Here is a 25,816-nt window from a genome sequence, read left to right on the forward strand (position 1 = left end):
TCAGATATTTTGTAAAAATAACTACAAACGTGCATGAGGGGACTGATGACAAGATGTTTTCCCTTAATGAACCACCATAAAATTTTCCATAAGAACCCCAAAATAGATCATAATGAATTCCTTGTTACAAATTCTCCTAGGACAAAGTGGCACATTTTTAAAAGTGGGTTGCCAGGAAATGAAATCTGGCAGGGGATGGGGTGAGTGGGATCTAGAAGGAAGTTAGTTTAAACACTTTGCTTTTGCTCACTTGCTTGGATTTAAAGGCTGAAGCTACTGTACTTCAGTTAGGAAGGAGCTGGGTTAGATATTTGCAAGTCCAGGCGGGAGGGCTGGGAGCGTGCAAATCTAGCAGCTGGAGTGTGTTGTGGTAGCTGCTTTCCTGTGCTAAGCTGATTTACTTGTTTAAGGTCTGACCTCATCATCCTGTCAGTATGGGTTCCCACCTACACTGTTAGCTGCAGCTTTCTGCTTCAGCTGGAAAGCTAGAAGTATTCACAGTATACCACAGACAGCGGGGGAGGGGGGAGCAAGAAAGACTGCTCTCGGCACTTGTGCTTTTGTTAGTCCTACAGAAGAGGCAGAGAAACAAGAGATAACAAAGGCTGTTTCCTTTCTGTGAGAGAAGGCTTTTGTCTTTCCTCCTGCAACGATGTCAGTGTCTGGCAAGAAAGAGTTTGATGTGAAACAGATCCTAAGGCTACGCTGGAGGTGGTTTAGTCATCCTTCTCAAGGTTCGCCCAACACTGGAAACTGCCTTCAGCAGGAAGGATATGAGCATAGAGGGACCCCGGTTCAGGGCAGGTTGAAGAACCACTCTCGGGACAGAAATGGACTGAAGAAAAGCAATAGTCCTGTCCACCACAACATACTGGCACCAGTGCCAGGATCGGCCCCTGCCCATCAAAGAGCCCTTCAGAATTGGCACTCACAAAACCTGATAGAACATCTTCGATCAAATGAAGATACTCCTAAAGCACTTCCAGAGGAGAATTTGTTCAAAGAAGCTTGTGAGAAACACTCACAAGATTTGGAGATGATGGCTGATGACAATACAGAAGATTCTACAGCAAGGTAGGAGTTTTCGAAAACATAACAACAAAGTCATAGCTTAGGTTAACTTATCCTCTAAAACTCTTATTTAATGTTTAAATAAAAGTGTTATAATAATCTCTGAATTTGTATGCAGCCAATCAGGGTCTCCAAGTAACCCCCTCCTTTAAGTCTATAAAGGAAAATAGTAATAATACATTCATTTTGATAATTAGTGGGATATATGCTTTAGAGTTGTGAGTTTACTTTTCCTATTCCATTCCGATTCCATTAAGAATACTGTTTCAGTTCTAAGAGATGTTTATTATAATTGCTAATTTTCTGTATATATCCTCTATGGCTTGAATGTTCAAATAGTTACGATTTTTTGTACAAGTGTGATGAATTATATAGAACTCTTTCTGACTTTGTCAGGCCAACTCTGACAAAATACAAGCTCCGACTGCTCAGCACATCCTTATCTGCTCCTTAGTACGTGGTTGCTATATTGACGCTTGATAAATGTTATCTTTATGTGAGAGTACAGAACAGTTTCCTTTGGCATTTGAGATTTATTTCAAGTTGTGTTAGTTTCATAGCTAGTTTTCAATTATGAAAATATTTTGCATAAAGCAAGTAATGAAATGTTGCTTACAGCAGTGAGATCTTAAAGTAGGAAATGGAACATGTTGGGTGTTTCAGAATATTAAAATTGAATAAGAAGTGATAATAAAGTATAGTTTAAGTATAGCTCATAAAATATTTGACTTTATTTTTCTGTCCACCAGAATTATTTGAGTGGAAGGAAATTATGTTCCCTCCTCTAATATTGTCTAACATAACTTAATCTAGTAGATCTTTACTTTTTTTTCTCTTTTTTCATTATCAGATTTTATTTCCCCAACATGTTGTAGACACAATTAACGATTTTGGTAATGTAATTAAAGTGTAAAAGAGCTACAGAAAAAGGTATTTTTGAAATGTCTTAAATTTTATAGCAGTTCAACGTGAAGGTATGCTAACTTATTTAGAAATCTGGATATTTGGTATACTGTGTCTCTACATAAGTTTAGAGGAGAAGGACTGACAAATTTGCTTCTAGATATGTTTTTGCAATATATCTACCTGACAGTTCCTTGCTTCCATAATTTCAAAACATAATCAATAGAAAAAACAGCATAACAACATTATGGCAAAAGACAAAGCAACTGTGCAAAATGATACTTTTATACGAACTCAGTCTTTCTGTATGAAATGTAAATAATGAAATGATTTTTTGAAATGAATTTAAGTATAATAATAGATTGTGATACAGATGTCTTAAGAAATAAAATGTGTATGTAAGAATTTTCCTAAATATTTTTGTGATTACTCCAGAAAATGCTATATAACTTTTGGGATTGCAGGTTATATTTAGTACAAATACTTGGATTTCAAAGTAATATATAATCTATACTTTAGATTCAGCAGGTTTTCAAATTATTTCCCCTCACCATGAACAACAATTTTAAAAACTGCTGAATTTGGAAGTTAATATTAAGCACATTTGACTCTGTCGTAGAGTAATTTAAATTATCCACTGTGACTTCCTGACAAAATTCTTTGAGGATCCCTAAACTGATTTTCCAGCATGAGAATATATTTACAATAAATTAGCTGCTAAATAAAAATGCCAGATAAAATATCAAATATAAAGTGTCACCAAGTAATATTTTTTAAATATATTTCTCTTTTTATTTTATTCTTGATAGTGTTCATGTTCTAAAAAATTTTCTGTTAAATATCATATGGTTACAGTGGAAAGTTAATATTTTCTTAAAATAAATACAGGAAGTGGTTTTATAGATGTGCCAAGGATATTTTAAGCAGAACAGAAGGGGTAAATTGAGGACCTTATTAATTGAAATATGATGGTTTATTAATCTATCATTATCCATTCTGAATTGTTTCATCTTGGGTAAAGAGAGTTTGATAAGGAACTCTCTTATTCCCCGTTTTTCTAATGCCTCTCTTTTTCAACAAAATTGAGAAGCAGGAGGAAAAAATCCTGCGAAGTTGGCAGCAACCTGTTATCCCCTCAATAGAACTCTTGTGGTTAAAAAAACAAACAAACAAACAAAAACGGCAGTCAGTGTGGAGAACACAAGATGGGCTCTAACACTTGGGGCAAAATAAAGGTCTTTAAGCCATCCTGCTTCCTACAAATATTGCAGGGGATTAATAGAGAGAATGGACTAAATTACTAACATGTAATATAGTTGAATAAACTACCATTATTACTAAAACAGATAGTAAAGCCAAGGTATTAAAGTTATATTAATATGTTTTTATGGGATTTAAAAACCCCAATACATTCCTATGTAATTGAAGTATAGTATGTACTTCATTTATGAGCAACTCTGTATCATGATCCCACACCGTGAGTATGCATATATCAGTATGCCTGTCATCAGAGGCCTGGGCTCAATTATCATTTTCTTTTTGTCCTAGTTATCTACTAACTCTGCATCTTTGCTTCCCCATAATGACCTTGCTCAACGTCCTTTCTTTTCTTTATTTCATCCTTAGAATTCCAAAAATCAGAATATTTTAAGTGTATTATGATTATGCCTTTATATTACAGAATATTTAGTTATAAGATTATATATATATATATATATAAAATATATATTTTAACTGCTCATAAAGAGATGATTGCCTAAGTACCCAGGTGTATAAAGTGGTAAACTGCATTTGCCAAGACAAATGCGGTTATCTCCTCATTGCGCTTGAGAACATTGAATAAAATGCTGATGATCTGTGTATGGGCCCAGAACAACATGCCCCAGTGCAAAGCTGGAGATTCACAGGGGTGTTTAGTTTTAAGGAATTAGCAGGAATGGGGATCATACCCTCATACTACCTGTTGCGGTTTTTGGTCTTTGCATAAATTACTAACTGTATGATATATGATATATGATTTTGTATATCTTTGCCAGTATTGCATTGTTAGACAAGACTCCAAATTCCCTCCATTTGAGACCTTTTCAATTTTCAAGTGAGCTTGCCTAGAAAAAAAAAAGAGCAGCTGGCACTATATACTTTGATATCCCAAAGAAGGGGGGATTGGATGAATAAGACTTAGAATTAATTAATAATTCATTCCACAAATATTGAGCACCATTGGGTGTCAGGCACACTTCTAGGCACTGGGGATAAAACAGGATCAAAACAGAGAATGTGTTTTCATAGAGTATACATTCTAATGGGGAGAGAGAGATAATAAAAATAAACCAAAATGTGGTACTTAAGTGGTTGTAAGTAGTATGAAGAAAAAATAATTAGAGGGAATAGAGTGAAGAAGGGATACTCCTTCAGATAGGGAAGGCCTTTCTGATGAGGTAACATTTGAGCAGAGATCTAAATGAAGTGAGGTCATCTAAATGAAGAGGCAGCCATGAGGATGTCTGACTCAAAAATTCAAACAAATGAGAGGTTACTGTTGCTGTGCTACAGGGGAGCCCCTAACCTCCATCCATATTTTTTCTATTCACATCAATGCCACATGTCCCCACACAGTCCATTGATTAATGTTCCAAACACCCTTAACTGGTGAATTCAAAAATGTGTCCTGACTTGTTGTTTATTATAGTGACTTTAAGATCACATGCATATCCCATGGTCACAGAGGAGACTTTCCAGCCATCCTGTTAACCATGGTGCCATTTTGTCCTCTGAGGTTCTGGCTATTCAGCCAGCAGACCATATGCCTCATGTACAGTGGCGCCTGTGTCCTTTGTGAAAATGGACACATGATGGTGTATTTGCTTTCTTAACAAAACAATTCAGATAGGGCCAAAGTGTATTGTGCGTCTTTATCCTCAACACAGATACATCTGTGATATGGAATATGCTTGGGAAATATTTATGCATAAGAGAAATCTTAAATAATGAAGCCTATTGTAATATCTTTTCTCATAAAGTAAGAAGTAAGGTACCTGGGTATTTACAGGGAGCGTTTTCCAGGAAGACAGAACAGCAATTTCAAGAGCCCTGAGATGGGAGTGTGCTTGATATGTTTAAACACAAGGAGGCTAGTGCAGCTGGAGTAGGGTTTTCAAAGGGGAGAGTGGTAGCAGATGATTTTGGAAAGTAGTAACAGATGATTTTGGAAAAGTAACAATAATAATACAACAGTAAAAATAATAAGAAGTACCTTTTGTAGACCTTTACTATGTTCCAGGCACTAAATATTTTACATATATTTTCTCATGTTCCTAAGGAAAATTTTTGAATGTAAAGGTAACATTCACATCTTTCTCTGGGTATTATTTTGTTGGATATCTGTTGTTGTTGTTGCTTATCTTCTTACAAGGCAAAGATAATGTGGCCTTCTAAAGTTCAGAACTAGGCCTGCGTTACTTAATTTCACACTGCATTATTCAGTAGAAACTGTTACTTCAAAGGAAAGAATAAGGAGCTAACTACAGTTTTATTGTTGTTTATAGAAAATTTAAGGTTAAATCCTTTTGTCGATGGGTTAAAATGTACCATATAAAACTACATAAGTTATTCAATTGCTTTACTAAATTTAGAATATTTTAACATATAATTTAAACTTAGTGCAATTATTCCTAACATTCCTAATTCCTAATGGAACTTATGTTGGTTGATTTTAAATCCTTGCTACTCACAGCCTCTTTCCTGAGAGTGAGGTACCATGGTCCACACGACTCATTCTTAACGTTGTGGTATTGCATATATATTTAAGTTAACATTAATTAAAATATATTTAATATTTGAGAAAATCGGGACTCCTTTCCATCTAGGCATCTGGAAATATGTTAGGGCCATGTTTCTTTAAGTATTACGATTAAGCACCTATAGTTATTTCTGATATTTGAAAGACAAGAATCATTTTTCTTCTGCATTTGGAAATATAAATAAAGAACTTAAAGTATGTGGTACTACTTAATATGTGACTTCAGGAGCAGCATATTAATTGCATTGACCTGTTACACATTGCTTAAATATTCAACCACTTAGTACTTTAAAGTTTATTTTTTAAACTTGTATATCTCCTTTCTGATTTTTGTAAGACATCAATCCCTTAATACTAATCTTTTTTATTTCTTTCCTATGACCTTATAAGTAAAAATAGTTTCAATGCTATATATATGCACATATACACGCATGCACATACACACACACATATGTATACATGTATATGTGTATATGTATATCAGTGTGAAATTCTTATATTTGAAGGAGATGAAAAACTAAAATTGAGGTGGAGGACTGGGGAACACTGGATCCTTAATAAAGAAACATAAGTCAATATTCTGCAAGATGAATCTGGAATATCTTGTGCCATAAAGTAGAAAGTCCTCAAAAAAGTAATCATGGGGGTATGTCAAAGGGACACAGGAGCCAACTGAAAAAGCTCCTAATGGCCAAAGCTGGAACAATATTAGCAAACAAACAAACAAAAGTATTATAAACCTAAGTAAAAAATAAACATTTAAGTCTGTATTGACATAAATCAATGATTAAATAAATAAGACAGAAAAAACAAATCTCTGGTGCAGAAGAATTTGAAATAATTTATGTACATACTCTGTCCTCAAGGAGGTGGAGCTGAACACTGTACCTTAAGTGTGGGCTGCACATAGTGACTTCTTTTCAAAGAGTGAGTATAACATGGAAGTGTGGTGGGGGAAGAGTACATTTACAGTGGAGAAACCTGAAGAATACTCTCTCAGCCAGGTAATCAAGGTTAACATCAAAATTGCTCAGTAGTGTTGACAGTATATATATTTGGTATGATGTGATGAGAATGGCACTTTACTTCTGTCTTCTACCTCCATAAAACCCATCACCCCCATCCCAATCTAATCATGAGAAAAACATCAGACAAATCCAAATAGGAGGACATTTTTCAAAATGCCTGGTGTTTAATCTTCAAGCTGTAAATGTCATCAAAAACAATGAAAATCTGAGAAACTGTCACAACCAAGAAGTGCCTAAGAAGACATGATGAATAAATGCAATATGGAAAAGAAAAAGGACTTTAGGTAAAAACTGAGGACATCTGAATAAAGAATGGACTTTAATTAATAGTGATGTATCAAAATTGGTCAATTAATGGTAACAAATGTGCCAGGCTAGTGTAAGATATTGATAATAGGGGAAATTGGATGTGGGGTTTATAGGAACTCCCTATACTATCATTATACTATCACAATTTTTCTTTAAAAATGTACAATATTTTAGCAAAGGCTATCTTAGTAAATAGATTTAGTAAATAAATACTAGAAGACCACCCAATTTTAAGAATTGAGTACGTTATTTGTTTGTTATTTGTTAGTTTTGTTTATTTTTGTTCTTTGGCAACTGAATAGAAGGATACCAAATCAAAATCAGTGGGCTGTTACCTCCTCCATGCAAAAATCTTATACATTAGCAACAAGATTTTATCCTAAGGGCAATCCTAGGGAAATCAGCTAAAGTTCTGTTAACAACTAAAAACTACATGCAATTTCAGTTCCTAACCCCATGATCTTGATTCTATCATTTGGTTTGGACCAACTTTTAAGGGCATAGCAATTAATAAAGTCATAGTTGGGTATAAATAAACTCAGTTTTATTTAATCACTCCAGAACACCGTGGTTGCTAATGAAGTGGTATATATTTACTGGAGCTTTCAAATGAAAATATGGCCTGCCACTTTTTTTCCATTTCTTCATATTACTGTCTGTGGTTTATCTCTTAGGAGGAAAACAATGGCACATATAAAACAAACTTCTTTATATAAAAATCTTTATTACTCCATGCTAAAATGAAAAATACAGCCATTGAGTATATTTTATTCATGGTGATTCCATTCCATTAAGATTACAATTTCACTAAAGAGAATGGAAAATGTGTATCCCAGTGGTTGAGAAATAAGATTTTGTAAATAGACTTAAAAAGAACTATCTAAGAAAATGTAACTAAAAGTGAGAAAATCAAAATCAAATAGTTTTCATTATCTGATGTTTTAGGATGGAAAAAGTATTACTGAAATTTTATTCAACATAAGGTTGAATAAACATTGTAAAATAATTATTTCCCAAATCAATATATAGATATAATACTAGCATTTGCACTGGAGGAGAGCAATACCAGCGATCATGTTTATTGAAACTATCAGAAGTGAATGCTTTTTTACTCCTGGTTAACTTTTCTTAGCCTGTTACTGTTAGTCAAAGTGGCTTATCCTTTTCATGCTTTCAAATGCTATTGTACAGAATGTAGACCTGTTGCCCTCCTTACACACTGTGTATTGCTATTGTTTCTTCAGGAGCCATACTATACACCTTGTAAGTGTTTTTGGCAGGTCTTTAACATGTGATTGGTTCTTGGTCATTCCACTTTTAGCTCACTCAATAGAAACTAACTGTTAAGTCTTTTGTCCACATTTTCCCTGTATAACTAGATTGCTTCAACACAGTGGCATTTAGATGTCCTTTTTTGGCTAATGTTGATTACATTGGCTATAACAATACTAATAAACAATTGCATGTGTAACAGACTGTCACATAACACTTTAGGCAACTCTTTAGTCTGAATTCTGTTGTAACATTCAACAAGCCAATTGCTTAAATAAGATGTTGATATTCATTTGTTTCCACCATTCAACAAGTGTTTATTGAATCCCAATTGTATGCATTATGTTTTCTTAGGCACTTTAAAGATGAAAGATAAATAATAGATGTTGATTCCCACTTGATACTTAAAATACTGTTGGGGAGATAAAGTGCATCCACTTGGAAGGTTTATGGCAATAAAAAAAAAGAGTGTATTGCAAAAACAGTTTAAGTTGCTTGGTCATTGAAACCGCTAGGCATTCAAAGACAAGAAATAATTCTTCTGACCAGAGCAATCTTAGAATGCTTCATGGAGGAGCATGATTTGAGATCAGTCTTAAGGATGGATAGCGTTTTGATACAGATATGGGGAAGAATGAATTCTAGGTAGGAGGACAAACACAGTACCTTGAAAAAGGCACTGAAATATAGAAATTTAAGGTGTGCTCAAATGGCAGATTTCACTTTGGCTGAAGTGAATGATATACATTGGAGAATAGTACAAAGTTAAGCAAGAAAGGAAGGTCAGGCATAGATTATGGAAGATCTTAAAAGACAGAATAAGGAGTATCTGGACTTTATCTTAGAGGTCTGGGTTTTTTAACTTCCAAGAATTTATTGAAATATTTTGTGTCTGTGAATAATTTTAGGGAGAAATTCCACTTGCTTTCCTCAGATTCTCCAAAATTCCATTACACAGGAAAAACAAAGTAATGAATGGTAGCAAAGAAAGCATGTTAATAGATATAATGCTTTAAGGGAAAAAATGTGGTGAGAAAAAAATAGAAAGTATAGGACTTGACATGTGGAATATCCATTTAGGATGTTTAGATTTTAAAAAGTATGATGCTTTTTTTTTTTTTTATCAAGGTCTAGTTGAATGGGATTCCAGGACTCTGAACAGTTCACTATACATTTGAACAAGTGATTTTTAATTTTCAAAAATATCTTTTTAGCTTTGTTTTATTTTTATTGTGGCAAGAACACTTAAATTGAGTTCTATCCTCTCAACAAAATTTTAAGTACACAATAGAGTATAGACACAAAGTTGTAGAGCAGATCTCTAGAACCTATTCAAGTTTTATAATTGGAACTCCATCCATTCAACAACAACTCTCCATTTCCCACTCCCCTCCAGTCCCCGGAAACCACCATTCTACTCTCTGTTTTTATGATTTGGATTATTTTATGTACTTTATATAAATGAAATAATACAGCTTTTGTCCTTCTGTGACTGGCTTATTTCACTTAACATGATGTCCTCCAGGTTCACCGATATTGTTGTATAAGGCAGGATTTCTCTAAGGCGAATAATACTCTATTGTATGTATATACCACATTGTCTTTATGCATCCATCTGTTAATGGAAACTTAGGCTGTTTCCATGTCTTGGATATTGTGACTAATGATGCAATGAACATGGCAGTGAAAATATCTCCTCAAGAAACTGATTTCAATTTTTTTAAAGATATATACCCAGAAGTGTGATTGCTGAACCCTGTGGTAGTTCTATTTTTAATTTTTGGGGGATGTTCCAAACTGATTTCCTTCGCAGCTGCACCATTTTACATTCCCATCAACATTGTACAAAGGTTCTGATTTCTCCACATCCTCGCCAACACTTGTTATCGTTTGTTTTGTTGTTGTTGTTGTTTTTATAATAGTGTTTTTAACAGATTTGAGATGATATCTCACTGTGGGTTTGATTTGTGTTTCCCTGATGATTCATGATGTTGAGCACCTTTTTATATACCTGTTGGCCATTTGTATGTCTTCTTTGAAGAAATGTCTATTTCTTTGCCCATTTTTAAATCAGATTATTTGTTTCTTTGCTATTGACTTGTGTGAGTCCCTTACATATTTTAGATATTAACCCTTATCAGACAGATGGTTTATAAATATTTTCTTCCATTCCATAGGTTGCCTCTTGAGTATTGATTGTTTCCTTTGTCATATAGACACTTTTTAGTTTGATGTATTCCCACTAGTCTATTTTCATTTTTGTTGCTTGTGCTTTGGTATTATATCCAAGAAATTATTGCCAAGACCAATGTCTTGAAGCTTTTTCCCCGTGTTTTCTGCTAGGAGTTTTATAGTTTCAGGTTTTCATTAAAATCTTTAATCCATTGTGAGTTGATTTTTGTGTATGCCATAAGGTCCAATTTCATTATTCCTAAGTGTTTTATTCTTCTTGACACTTTTGCAAATGGAATAGTTTTCTTAATTTCCTTTTTAGGTAGGTTGCTGTTGGTGTAGAAACAGAAAGGATTTTAAATGTTGATTTTGTATCCTGCAACTTTACTGCATTTGTTGATTAGTTCTACCAGCTTTTTTGAGGAGTCTTTAGGGTTATCTACATATAAGAGCATGTCGTCTGCAAACATAGATAATTTTTCTTCTTCTCTTCTGATTGGGATAACTTTTATTTCTTTTCCTTCATAAATGCTCTGGCTAGGACTTCCAGTATTATGTTGGTTGTAATGGAGTGTGGGAGGCAGATCATTTTCAGAGACGCTAGTTTAATGAGCTATACCTGGGGCAATTCTCTTTCCTGTTAGTGCAGATAGAATCTTGGACTTCACTGTGCCCAAGAATCATCTGGGGAGCTTGTTAAAAATGTAGTTACTCAGTATCCACTACCAGAGAATTTAACTTATTAGTTTCGAGGTGAGATTTAGGAATCTGAATTTTTAACAAACTTCTGAACCAAACTTTAAAAAACACTTCATCAGCTCCTGCAGGCCTAATTTGTCAGGATTCCTATAGGATCCTAATACTTGATATATTTGTAAACATGCAATAAATAAAACAGCAAGGCCTTATATAAAGTATAATAGATTATAAAGCATAATAATTGATTGTACTTTATATACAGAATTGTAGATACACTTGAATCTATGATTTACATTAAGTTCTCAAATGTTGACCAAGAAAATGCTTTAAAAATAGTCAGCAGCATTAATTTAGCCTTTCATTCTTCCATGTGTAATGAACTTTATTAAGTTCTGTGAAAGGATGACAAAGGAATAAAAACATATATCCTACCCTTATGGAGTTTCCAGTTGGAATGGAAAAGCACACCCTCCCAATAAAAGTTTTAAAAGCAGTTACAAGGTAGCAACTCAGTTCAGATCTCCTAGTGTTTAATATAGAAGCTACCCAGGATAATTAAGATGGAAGTAGGGTTAATGACTCAAGACGTGTTGAAATGCAAACATAGAAAATTTAATCCAAGAATAGCAACAAATTTCAACCACATGGAAAATTTTTATTATTGTTAATGTTTCAACGCGGAAACAGACACTTTACCATCATTGTGGTCCCTCAACTCTCAGGTGAGGTATTTTGAAGGTTGGACAACGATTACTAATATAATGCTATATATACTATAGATACTTATTGAAAATACTGATTATATTTTGGCAAACTGCCTGCAGACCTGCTTTCCCCCCTCAGTTCTCATAATTAATTCATTGTTCTTCTCTTACTTTCTCCTTACTTTTTTTTAGTAATTGAGAGTTGCTCTCTTCACCTTCTATGTTTTCTTTGCTCTCCATATGAGGTAATACATTCAAAGTACGTAAGTATAAAATTGTAACCCAAAACAAAAACAGTAAAAAGGAGAAATTGTTTTTTGTCATTCTAAGTGAGCTAGAAAATGAGATGAAAAATTAAGCCTTTCTCTACAAATTATGAATCTGATTAAGATAATTAATATGTTAAGTAATCTCCTTTCAGAAGCATTTGGCTGATCTAAATAACTTGTCTTGCTTAAGGATAAAGCAAGTTTGATAGCAATTAGGGCACATCTTACTAATGTATCAATATCAAGATGATTTTTATTTCTATATTAAAGAAATAAAAGTACATACATTTGAATTTCCCACATGTGATCAAAGCAAGTATATATGTTATAATTATTTTCATAACTACTATATAGATGAAGAAAAAGGAAATTTATGCTCTGAATTTTTTATCCCTTTTCATTTGACTGAAGTTTATAAAAACTGCACATTTACAAATATCTTAAGATTTTGGTTAGAAAGGACTTTTAAAGAAATGGACAGGTGTGGTAAAAGCCTAAAACATAGAATGACTATAGCTAATTAGTGGCAAAACTGTAACTATAAGCCAAATTTCCTAACTCCTGGACTTTAACCACGCTCTTCTCTTTTTTTTTTTTTTTTTTAATAAATTTATTTATTTTTTGGCTGTGTTGGGTCTTCGTTTCTGTGCGAGGGCTTTCTCTAGTTGCGGCGAGCGGGGGCCACTCTTCATCGCGGTGCACGGGCCTCTCACTATCGCGGCCTCTCTTGTTGCGGAGCACAGGCTCCAGACGCGCAGGCTCAGTAGTTGTGGCTCACGGGCCCAGTTGCTCCGTGGCATGTGGGATCTTCCCAGACCAGGGCTCGAACCCGTGTCTCCTGCATTAGCAGGCAGATTCTCAACCACTGCGCCACCAGGGAAACCCCACGCTCTTCTCTTAATAGCATATTCAGCTACTTCCTTTTGATAAATTTATGAGTGTGCAATCATCATTATAGCTGATGTCTAAAAGTGCCTATGTTAGCCTGTTTACAGAATTTCTTAAAAGTAAATACATGAAATAATTTTTACACTTCACATCAGATAACTGCCACATCAAAGACATAAATTAGGACATTTTACATACCTTTTTACCATAAAAAATAGTTAAATCATCTTGTTCATTCTACTGTTTGCAGAAAATATCTAAAATATTCAGTCATTTTGAGAATAGATGTTTTGCTTTGTAAATTGTCTGTCACCACACAGGGGCTTCTCCATACACTCAGGAGTTCAAGAACAACACAAAGAGTGTCTCTGGTCAAGGAATCATCTACTCTTTTGGCTTCTGCCCATTAGTAGTATGGGTAATCAAGAAATGAATGAGATCATATTTATGCTGTTATTCTTAAGTAGATCAATGTTGCAACTTTATTCAAAGATGAGGAGGTAATTCAAATAACACTGACAGTTTCTCTGTAAGCTAACCAACAAATATACTAAAATAATTAGGCCCTATTCTCTTATTTTCCTCTCAGCAATATAAAACTGGTGATAAATATATCTATGTAAAACATTTAAGATAACTTTTAAAGTTTTCCTGCAACTTTTTCTTCTTCAAACCCAAAAGGTCTTAAAATCCCCTTTCTTGCCCTCTAGATAATTTAGTTAGTCTTCTGTTGACAGCTATACAACTAGTAAGTGTCTGACTATCACAGAATTTTTTACTTTTGTGTTGAAAGAGGCTTGTAAAAATAAATGGATAAAAATTGCTGGTGGTACTCAAAGTTCTTTGCCATTAAAATGGGAAGAAAATACTGGCAAAAACATGAAAATTCATGAAACATCTGGTATTGCTTCCAGTCAAGCTTAAATAATAGTTATTTCCCCTTGCATAAAATTATTTCCTTTTATCCTTCCAGCATAGCATAGATTTTTACAGGTGCATGAGAATTCTAGTCATTATTTAGCTAAAACATCAATCTGCCAAAAAGTGTGGAAAAGGCTTATGTGGGGGACATATTTGGCAAAATTAATAAGTAGTGTTTCATTGTCTTTTATTTTGAATGAATAAACTGATAGTGTTTCTAAGGTTCTATTAAAGTAAAACTGTAGAGGATAGCTGATTAAGTCATTCTTAAATAACTTGATCATCACATACTGCTAAAATATAATTTAAAGTTGTTTGCAAAAGTTAGAATTTAAACATGTATATGTATTTTTTAAAATTTTACACTAAATCACATATATTAATTTATAGGTAAATAGAAACAGAATTTCTTTTGTTTGTTGAATGATGATTGCTTAATTCTGAAAATGTATCTAAGAAGCACTTATAAGCTAATGGACTATTAAGCATTTTTAATGATTAAACCATTTGCATCTTTAGTATTTTTAAGGTTTGTCTTATTTTTTACTGATGTATGCAGTACCATTAGTGAAGTACACTGAAGGCTTTAAATCACAGGATACATGAAATGGTTTATTAATAGTAGTGAGAACGGTATACACTGTGACATCAGAACACACTCTATTTATTGAATTCAAGCCTGTTATTTAATTTTTTTGACTTGTAAATCATCTTTATGTTGAGAAACATCTTAATCACTCATCTATGCTACCACTGTTACAGTGCTATTTCCCAGAAGGCTTGCTTTGACCTATGTGTGCAATCAAAAGAAATAAAACACATTATATCTAATACAATAATATCTCTTCTCCTCCCTACCTCCATCACCCTAGAAAGAAGAATGGCTCTTGAATTTAAAATAAGTGTTCAGATCACTAAGAGAGCCATTAAGGTCAAGGTCATACCTACACTGCTGAAAAATAATCAAGTGAATATGTGTGTAAAAGAGTAAACTAAAGATTTCTAGACATTTTCCAAGCTTTTTTGCTTTAGTTGATATGTTGGAACCAAGAGATCATTGACTTGGTGCAAGTTGTCCTTTAAAAACACATCTCTTTGACTACATCAAGAAGATGTAATAAAAGATAAGATAATTTTTGTTTATAATATTAATTTGAATTCTAAAGAATATGTTCTCCAATGATTTTATTTTTTATATTTTACATAGTTTTCTAGTTTTTCAACTTTAAATGGAAATTCTGGAATGACTCTGTGACTTTCATCTCAGAGGTCCCAAAATAGTATTCAACCTACACACACACACACACACACACACACACACACACACACAATCTCTCTCTCTCTCTCTCTCTCTCTCTCTTTCTCACACACACACACACACACACACACACACACTTCCTAGAAAAGGTCAAGCTTTCAAAAACCATGCCTTCTTCTCAAGGTACAATTAAATAAATATGATTTGTTTTACTCATGAAACTCTTAAATAAATCTTAACTAGCTTAAATATCATGCATGACCTTCAGATTTTACTCAAGTATTTTAAAAAAAAATTGTTCAATATCTATTTAATTATTTTTGTCAATAGCTATAACTTCATTCTTCTCATTTAATGGAAACTAAGAGCACATGGCCAGAAAAGGGGGGGCATGGGGAACTTTTATAATTTGGTTTTTATAATTAATTCAGGTATTCTAAGAAGGGACTACAGAGTGCTACAGAAGTCAACATGAATTAGGAGATTCTAATTTGAGCCTCAAACATGTTCTGACTTATTATGTCAGGGTTGCATCAGGAACCAACCATGTCAAAAGATCATGCCTACATAACTGGGTATGAACCATGAGTATTATTGATATTTATTTCTGGAAACTACTATATCCCACTAAAGTTTGCTAGGTATGGTAATTTAATTAGCAGAGCAAAAACATAAGTTAAAGTGACAGAATTGGCATTGAAAAAAAGTGGCAATTAAACTTTTGGAGGACTATTACTATAGTTAGAACATCTAACTAAAAGAGAGAATGATTTTTAGAAATTTTTACTTAGTAAATTCTACTCATACTGATCACCTTGGGAATTAATAATCTGAACTCATTTTATTTTATTTCTTTAGATGTTTATTTTGTGAACACTCTCTAGAGTCTCAGGGTGAAATAGAAGGGAAAGCCTTAAATTCTGCCACAGTATATCACTCATGCGGTTTTGAGTATGAGCTTCACCTAGCTCTACATCCTTCATCCTCATTCGTTTGTCTTTCTCTTCTTAAATTACAAGGAGTTATGTGAGAAAACTTGGAAAGAAGAGAGATAACACTACGGATCCCAAAACTGCACCTAATCTTGTATTTGAGTTGCTTCTCTTGCTGGACATTGTTGCCCAAACCTTTGACTTTCTCAGGTTTCATTAAAGAGCATAGACTCTTTAAGTACTAAAATTAAACAAATCACATGAGATGTTCATTTTACTTCCCTATTTTATAAATAATTATGGTTAAAATATGCATTAATATTTGAGAAGAGAGTACTGCACAGTAGATACAAGAATTCGTCATTTTAATGAGATTAGACAATTCAAAAATGACCAAGAATATATAGGTTATAATCTGCATATCATATATGCAGTATAATATACAGTATATATATATGTATATATGTTCATATATTCTTAGAAGTGTTAAAACTTTGAGTCATTTTTGGTTTAGACTGTTTTCATGCTGGTTTCTCTGGAATCTTCTATTGAGGACTTATCATTATCCAGTATCTGCTGCATTTAATAGAAGGTAATAAGGAGGACATAAAACTATTTTTTCTCAATTAAAACTTTTTGTCATCATTTTTATTTAAATATAAATTTTTCCCCAGTATTTCCAGTTCCCTTTATGTCTCCTGCCTATCTGAAAAGTAGTTTGATCCCTTCTGCTAAAACATCATATTCATGGCAATTTATGTTTTGCTTGAAGTGTCTGATTTTTACACTCAATGATTTTTTTCTGGGATTCAGCAGTACTAAATGCCCTGTGTTCATGATTTTTTTCATAATTTTCCATTTCTCTACAAAACATCTAAAATAATATGCGATTATAAAAATATACCTAGTTGATTTTCAAAGTGAACTGTGACTGAAAAGCACCAATGTAAATTTGCAAATATTAGTTTCTTGAATCAATATCTATGAATTTTAAGCAGGCATCATTGAAAGGTCAGACCTGAGCTTGTACATAATAATACTCTCTCGCTGCTGTGCCAAATGCAAACCAGTTTTCCTCCTGTCTCTTGATATTCTCTATGCTGCTGGCTGCAAACATAGAGAATAATTGTTAATTGTTATGGACAGCAGACAAAGTGTGACTTTGTAGTTTATTGTTTGTTCTCCTTAGAAGAATCATTATTTTCGTAGTCTACCACAGTTTGTATTTGATTTGCTCAAAATATCAGGCAGCACTTATTTTGTAAAACCAATGGAAATGAAAAAGCACGCTAACAAAATGGCTAATACGGTGAAGAAAAAGTTAATTGTTATGAGCAATGGAATTTATCTTCAACTCATGCTAACAAACCTACAATGCTCATTGTTTTATGCAAAAAAAAAAAAAATATATATATATGGCTCCATAACCAACCCAAGTGTGCTTGTGTCCAGGGACATTTTCCTTCCACATCCTATATAAAAAAGCATGATCAGATTCACCCTGGAGTTAAAGTATCAAAATTCAAAGGCTAGTTCTGCAACTTTTTTGTGTTATAACCTCAAGTGAATTATTTAACCTCTCAGTTTCTCTTTGTTTTTAAAATGAGGAAAGTATATGCACCTATTTCATATGGTTGTGTGGAAGATTAATTGAGGCAATAAGTATAAAGTCATTAAACAGTGTCTTACATATAAGTATTCAATTAATGTTAACATTATCATTTTACATTTTGAACAATTTTCATCTTGCCTCATTCATCTTATGTGATAATGCTGATTGTTAAGCATACTATAGTTTCTTATAGGTGATAGAAACTGCCTCCTAATTATTTAGCCATTGCTTAATCATTCACTTAATTATTTTATAATAGGTATAAAAAGTCATTGCTATTTTACCAATTCTTTCATTTAATTTCTCATTTGAGGAGATTTCCACATATAATCTAGTCAATTACAAACATCCTTCTCGCATTCACTAAAGTGGATATCTGGAATGGTAATGTTTAGCAGGTAACATTATCTAGTAATCTAAGCAGTGGATGGAATTAAAGACATTTAAAGATCCACTTTAATGCATCATTGTGTTATTTGGATTGTGGTAAAATCAAACTAAAAATATAGCATATAAGATAATAAAAACTTTTATGTCTGTTGATATTCTAGAAACACATTGTGGGACATGAAAGCAATGAATGTTTTACAAGGGTAGGTAAACTCTCTGTAAAGGAACAGAGGGTAAATATTTTGGGTTTTGCAGGCCATCCAGTCTCTGTTGCTACAACTTAACTCTGACTTTAGCTCAAAAGCAGCCTTAGATAATATGTAAATGAATGAGTGCGACAGTGTTCCAATAAGAACATATTTATGAACATTGAATTTGGAATTGTACACAATTTTCTTGCGTCCTTTTGATTCTGTTAACCAGTAAGAAAATGTAAAATCCATTTTTAGCTCACAGACCATACAAAACAGATGGCTGGTTGGATTTGGTACCACCGGCTATAGTTTGTCAACCCTTGCTCTAGAAGCACTTTGTGAGACATGAAGGGAATGTTTTCCACAACAGATAACCATGAAAATTCTGTCATGTTGACAGCCTTATCTGAGATACTTTAAGCCTTGGACCTTCCCACTAACTAAGTCTTGCTCTTTTTTCAGAAGTGTTCTGATTTGACACTCTATTTAGATTCAATTTTGTATGTCAAGATGCTCTCACTACTATTAAAGAAGCTAAAATTATCCAGACTGCACGTTTTTTACACTGACACAAAATGGTAAATGAAACTCAAGAAGGTGTATTTACTGTAAATTCCTCTCCTGTCTGGAAAACAAAAATCACATGAAAATAAAACTTCTCTTTAAACTACTACTTCATTCATATGTCAATAAATATTTAGAATGCATAATATATCCAAGTACCTTGACAGAGAAAATGAGGTATAAAACAACTGCTTTCCAGTTGCTTACATTCTAGTAGAGAACATAAATATGTATACCAATAACTGTAATGCAAGATGAAATGTAATAAGTGCTATAATAGTAGCATATCCAATAAGCCATAGGTAATGTTAGTATTTTGTGAAGTAAATAAGAAAAAAAAATTCCTTACAAAACTGTACCCTTAGTATTAAAAAAAAACAACAACAGCTATATCCTTAGTCCCGGTATGTTAACTACTGATGCATTGTGTGTGGTGTGTGTGTGTGACATATTTATCCCTTTGGACAATAATTAGGTGCCTAGTAGTTTCATAAAAAGCAGGCTATTTCTCTATATTGGGAAAATGTTTGTGTTAAGGTAAAGCCAGATACCTAAAGGGAGTGTTGCTGACCAGCGTTTGCTTTTACAGCCCAGTGACGATAATGCTTCAGTCTTGCTTCTGGACTCCTAATGGCAGTCCCGTAAGTAGGCACCGTGTAATTTAAGGAGTACTAGAAAAATACCTCAAGCTTGAAATATTCTGCCTTTATCCATCTTGCTAATTTCCACATTTTGGGGGAGATTACTTCCTCTTTTTCAAGGCAGTCATTGTAAATAGCCCTGGCTTTTCTGCTACTGGTTTTATAAGGATCATATATATTTGCAGGCTTCTGATCCTGTTTTCCATATGTTGTTAGGTTAATTTTATCATAATCCAAATAAGTCAATCATGTATCAAAATGAATCCTTAAATTTATCATATTCCATCCACTGCTTAAATTACTAGAACATGTTACTTGTAAACAATATCATCCCAGAAATCCACTTTAGCAAATAAGAGAATATTTTAAATTAATTTAAACCTGAGATAAGGATGTATTTGGAAATACAATCCAAAAGACAGAAAAGAAACTTAATTAAGAAGAACAAATTCTAGAAATGACCACTACATTTTGAAAATTAGAAGCCTGTATTAAGAAACACTTAACATGGTGCTGGTATTGAAATGCGGATATTATGGCTAGGTATCTTGACAAAGTTATTTAGCTGTAATGCACTGACAACCAAATTACAGAGACATGAATATGCATTTTTGTAGGATTTTTCTAACAGAATTTTTTATAATCACATCATCAGAGTAAGATCAATTGGGCTTTTAAACAAGATCCATGTAAATCTTATGAAATACTACTGTTAATGTAGTGTTCACTTGTTTAAAAGAAAGCCTTTATTTACATTTAAAAAGGTACAGGAAACAGCAAAAAGAAAAACGATCAACAAAATGAAAAATCAACCTACGGAAGATGGCGGAAGAGTAAGACGCGGAGATCAACTTTCTCTCCACAAATACATCGGAAATACATCTACATGTGGAACAGCCCCTACAGAACACCTACTGAACGCTGGCAGAACACCTCAGACCTCCCAAAAGGCAAGAAACTCCCCACGTACCTGGGTAGGGCAAAAGAAAAAAGAAAAAACAGAGACAAAAGAATAGGGATGGGACTTGCACGAGTGGGAGGGAGCTGTGAAGGAGGAAAGGTTTCCACACACTAGGAAGATGCTTCGCGGGCTGAGACTGTGGGTGGAGGAGGCCAGGAGCTTCGGAGCCACGGAGGAGAGCGCAGCCACAGGGGTGCAAAGGGCAAAGCAGAGAGATTCCCGCACAGAGGATCTGTGCCGACCAGCACTCGCCAGCCCGAGAGGCTTGTCTGCTCACCCGCTGGGATAGGTGGGGGCTGGGAGCTGAGGCTTGGGCTTTGGTAGGATCCCAGGGAGAGGACTGGGGTTGGCTGCGTGAACACAGCCTGAAGGGGGCTAGTGCACCACAGCTAGCCGGGAGGGAGTCCGGGAAAAAGTCTGCAGCTGCCTAAGAGGCAAGGGACTTTTTCTTGCCTCTTTGTTTCCTGGTGCGGTAGGAGAGGGGATTAAGAGTGCCACTTAAAGGAACTCCAGAGATGAACAGACCAATTACAAGCACTGAAGTTGAAACTGTGATTTAAAATTTTCCAACAAACAAGAGCCCAGGACCAGATGGCTTCACAGGCGAATTCTATCAAACATTTAGAGAAGAGCTAACACTTATCCTTCTCAAACTCTTCCAAAATATAGCAGAGGGAGGAATACTGCCAAATTCATTCTACGAGGCCACCATCACCCTGATACCAAAACTAGACAAATATGTCACAAAGAAAGAAAGCTACAGGCCAATGTCACTGATGAACATACATGCAAAAATCCTCAACAAATTATTAGCAAACAGAATCAAACAGCACATGAAAAGGATCACACACCATGATCAAGTGGGGTTTATCCCAGGTATGCAAGGATTCTTCAGTATACGCAATTCAATCAATGTGATACACCATATTAACAAATTGAAGCAGAAAATCCATATGATCATCTCAATAGATGCAGATAAACCTTTTGACAAAACTCTACACCCATTTATGATAAAAACCCTCCAGAAAGTAGGCATAGAGGGAACATTCCTCAACATAATAAAGGCCATATATGACAAACCCAAAGCCAATATTGTCCCCAATGGTGAAAAACTGAAACCATTTCCACTAAGATCAGGAACAAGACAAGGTTGCCCACTCTCACCACTATTATTCAACATAGTTTTGGAAGTGTTAGCCACAGCAATCAGAGAAGAAAAAGAAATAAAAGGAATCCAAATCGGAAAAGAAGAAGTAAAGCTGTCACTGTTTGCAGATGACATGATACTATACATAGAGAATCCTAAAGATGCTACCAGAAAACTACTAGAGCTAATCAATGAATTTGGTAAAGTAGCAGGATACAGAATTATTGCACAGAAATCTCTAGCATTCCTATACAGTAATGATAAAAAATCTGAGAGTGAAATTAAGAAAACACTCCCATTTACCATTGCAGCAAAAAGAATAAAATATCTAGGAATAAACCTACCTAAGAAGACAAAAGACCTGTATGCAGAAAATTATAAGACACTGATGAAAGAAATTAAAGATGATACATATAGATGGAGAGATATACCATGTTCTTGGATTGGAAGAATCAACATTGTGAAAATGAATCTACTACCCAAAGCAATCTACAGATTCAATGCAATCCCTATCAAACTACCACTGGCATTTTTCACAGACCTAGAACAAAAAATTTCAAAATTTGTATGGAAACACAGAAGATCCCTAATAGCCAAAGTAATCTTGAGAAAGAAAAACGGAGCTGGAGGAATCAGCCTCCCTGACTTCAGACTATACCACAAAGCGACAGTAATCAAGACAGTACGGTACTGGCACAAAAACAGAAATATAGATCAATGGAACAGGATAGAAAGCCCAGACATAAACCCACGCACATATGGTCACCTTATCTTTGATAAAGGAGGCAAGAATATACAGTGGAAAAAAGACAGCCTCTTCAATAAGTGTTGCTGGGAAAACTGGACAGGTACATGTAAAAGTATGAAATTAGAACACTCCCTAACACCATACACAAAAATAAACTCAAAATGGATTAAAGACCTAAATGTAAGGCCTGACACTATCAAACTCTTATAGGAAAACATAGGCAGAACACTCTATGTCATAAATCACAGCAAGATCCTTTTTGACTCGCCTCCTAGAGAAATGGAAATAGTAACAAAAATAAACAAACGGGACCTAATGAAGCTTAAAAGCTTTTGCACAGCAATGGAAACCATAAACAAGATGAAAAGACAACCCTCAGAATGGGAGAAAATATTTGCAAATGAAGCAACTGACAAAGGATTAATCTCTGAAATTTACAAGCAGCTCATGCAGCTCAATATCAAAAAAACAAACAACCCAATCCAAAAATGGGCTAAAGACCTAAATAGACATTTCTCCAAAGAAGATATACAGATTACCAACAAACACATGAAAGAATACTCAACATCATTAATCATTAGAGAAATGCACATCAAAACTACAATGAGATATCATCTCACACCATTCAGAATGGCCATCATCAAAAAATCTAGAAACAATAAATGCTGGAGAGGGTGTGGAGAAAAGGGAACCCTCTTGCACTGTTGGTTGGAATGTAAATTGATACAGCCACTATGGAGAACAGTATGGAGGTTCCTTAAAAAACTAAAAATAGAACTACCATATGACCCAGCAATCCCACTACTGGGCATATACCCTGAGAAAAGCATAATTCAAAAAGAGTCATGTACCAAAATGTTCACTGCAGCTCTATTTACAATAGCCAGGACATGGAAGCAACGTAAGTGTCCATCAACAGATGAATGGATAAAGATGTGGCACATATATACAATGGAATATTACTCAGCCATAAAAAGAAACGAAATTGAGTTATTTGTAGTGAGGTGGATGGACCTAGAGTCTGTCATACAGAGTGAAGTAAGTCAGAAAGATAAAAGCAAATACCGTATGCTAACACATATATATGGAATCTAAAAAAAAAAAAAAAAGTCATGAAGAACCTAGGGGCAAGATGGGAATAAAGACGCAGACCTACTAGAGAATGGACTTGAGGATATGGGGAGGGGGAAGGGTAAGCTGTGACAAAGTGAGAGAGTGGCATGGACATATATACACTACCAAATGTAAAATAGATAGCTAGTGGGAAGCAGCTGCATAGCACAGGGAGACCAGCTCGGTGTTTTGTGACCACCTAGAGGGGAGGGATAGGGAGGGTGGGAGGGAGGGAGATGCAAGAGGGAAGAGATATGGGAACATATGTTTATGTATAACTGATTCACTTTGTTATAAAGCTGAAACTAACACACCATTGTAAAGCAATTATACTCCAATAACGATGTTAAAAATAAAAAATAAAAAAATAATAAAAAATAAATTTAAAAAATAAAAGAAAAAAATGGAAAGCAATGAAATCTAGAAAAACACAATAAGAAATTCTATTGTATGTTTAAAAGAATTAAAACTGAAAAGCAAAATTTAAAAAAAAATCAACCTATGGAATGGCCGAAAATATTTGTAAACCATTTATCTGATAAGAGATTTATATCCAAAATATATAAAGAACTCAATAGTAAAATATTGTTATTATTAGGTTAAAAAATGGGCAGAGGACTTGAATAGACCTTTTTCCAAGAACACATACAAATGGCCAACAGGTTCATGAAAACATGCTCAACATCACTAATCATCAGGGAAATGCAAATCAAAATCACAAGGAGATATCACCTCACACCTGTTGGAATGGTTTTTATTAAAAAATACAAGAAATATCAAGTGTTGGTGAAGATGTTGAGAAAAGGGTACCCTTGTACACTCTTGGTAGGAATGTAAAATGGCGCATCTGCTATAGAACTCAGTTTGGAGCTTCCTCAAAAAATTAAAAAAGAACTACCATGTGATCTATCAATTCCACTTCTAGATATATATACTAAGGAAATTAAATCTGTATCTTGAAGACATATCTGCACTCCCATGTTCATAGCAGTGTTGGTCACATAAGCCAAGGCATGGAAATAACCTAAGTGTCCATTGAGGGATGAATGAATAAAGAAAATGTGATATGTATGTATGTATATATGTTTGTGTGCATGTGTATACATATACATAGTTTTATACACTGTCTAAATCTATATATGTATATACATAAACATACACAATGGAATATTATTCAACCATGAAAAAGAAAGAAATCTGCCATTTGAAACAGCAATGAACCTTGAGGGTATTGTGCTAAGTGAAATAAGTCAGGCAGGGAACGAAAAATACTGTATGATCTCACTTATATGCAGAATCTAAAAAAGCTAAATTCATAGAAACAGAGAGTGGATTAGTGGTTGCCAGGGGCTGAGGAGTGGGGGAAATAGGGAGATGTTGGTCAAAGGGTACAAATTTCCAGTTATAAGATGAATAAGTTCCTGGGAATCTAATGTACAGCATGGTGACTATAGTTAACAATACTGTATTATATACCTAAAAGTTGCTAAGAGAGTAGAACGTAAATGGTCTCATCACAAAAAATAAGTGATAATTACGTGAGGTGATAGAAGTGGTAACTAACCTTACTGTGGTAATCATTTTGCAACATATATGATATATGAATATCACACCATCATGTTGTACACCTTAAACTCTCACAATGTTACATATCAATTATATCTCAATATAGCTGGGGGAAAAGTTGCAAAAAAGAATAAAATATAAAGATATAAGCTAGAATGACGAAGGAAGTTGTACAATGAAGCAAGGTATAACTCTATTATTCAAAAATAGCTAGAGTTGTTGAGTGTACGTTTTTAAAAAAAGGAATAGAGACAGAATAGAAAAGTGGTTGACAGAGGCTGGGGCATGGAAGAAATAGGGAGAGGTTGGTAAAAGCGTACAAACTTTCAACTATAAGATGAATACGGTCTAAGGATCTAATTTAACGTGGTGACTATAGTTGATAACACCATATTGTATAATTGAAATTTGCCAAGATAGTAGAACTTAAATGTTCTCATCAAAAGTTAATTAATCAATTAAATTTGAAGTGATGGTTGTGCTAATCAACTAGATGGGGTGAATCCTTTCACAATGTATAAGTATTTCAAATCATCATATGTGTACTTTAATATCTTACAATATTATTTATCCATTATACTTCAATAAAGCTGAAAAAAGGAATGGTAAATTTATTTAATGTTTTAGCGTACCCTGTACATTTTAGCATTTTAAC

General features: G+C 34.1%; 1 protein-coding gene across 1 annotated transcript in view; it reads left to right on the forward strand.

The window, feature by feature from the left end:
• The first annotated feature begins 652 nt into the window (after positions 1–652).
• KLHL4 (kelch like family member 4) overlaps positions 653–25,816 on the forward strand; it is a 102,151-nt gene continuing 76,987 nt past the window's right edge. The window contains exon 1 of the mRNA XM_061178031.1: positions 653–1,074. Within this exon, the coding sequence (XP_061034014.1) occupies positions 653–1,074 (422 nt within the window). The remainder of the gene's footprint in view (positions 1,075–25,816) is intronic.

The sequence above is a fragment of the Eubalaena glacialis genome, chromosome X (assembly GCF_028564815.1).
Source record: "Eubalaena glacialis isolate mEubGla1 chromosome X, mEubGla1.1.hap2.+ XY, whole genome shotgun sequence".
Lineage (NCBI taxonomy): Eukaryota > Metazoa > Chordata > Mammalia > Artiodactyla > Balaenidae > Eubalaena > Eubalaena glacialis.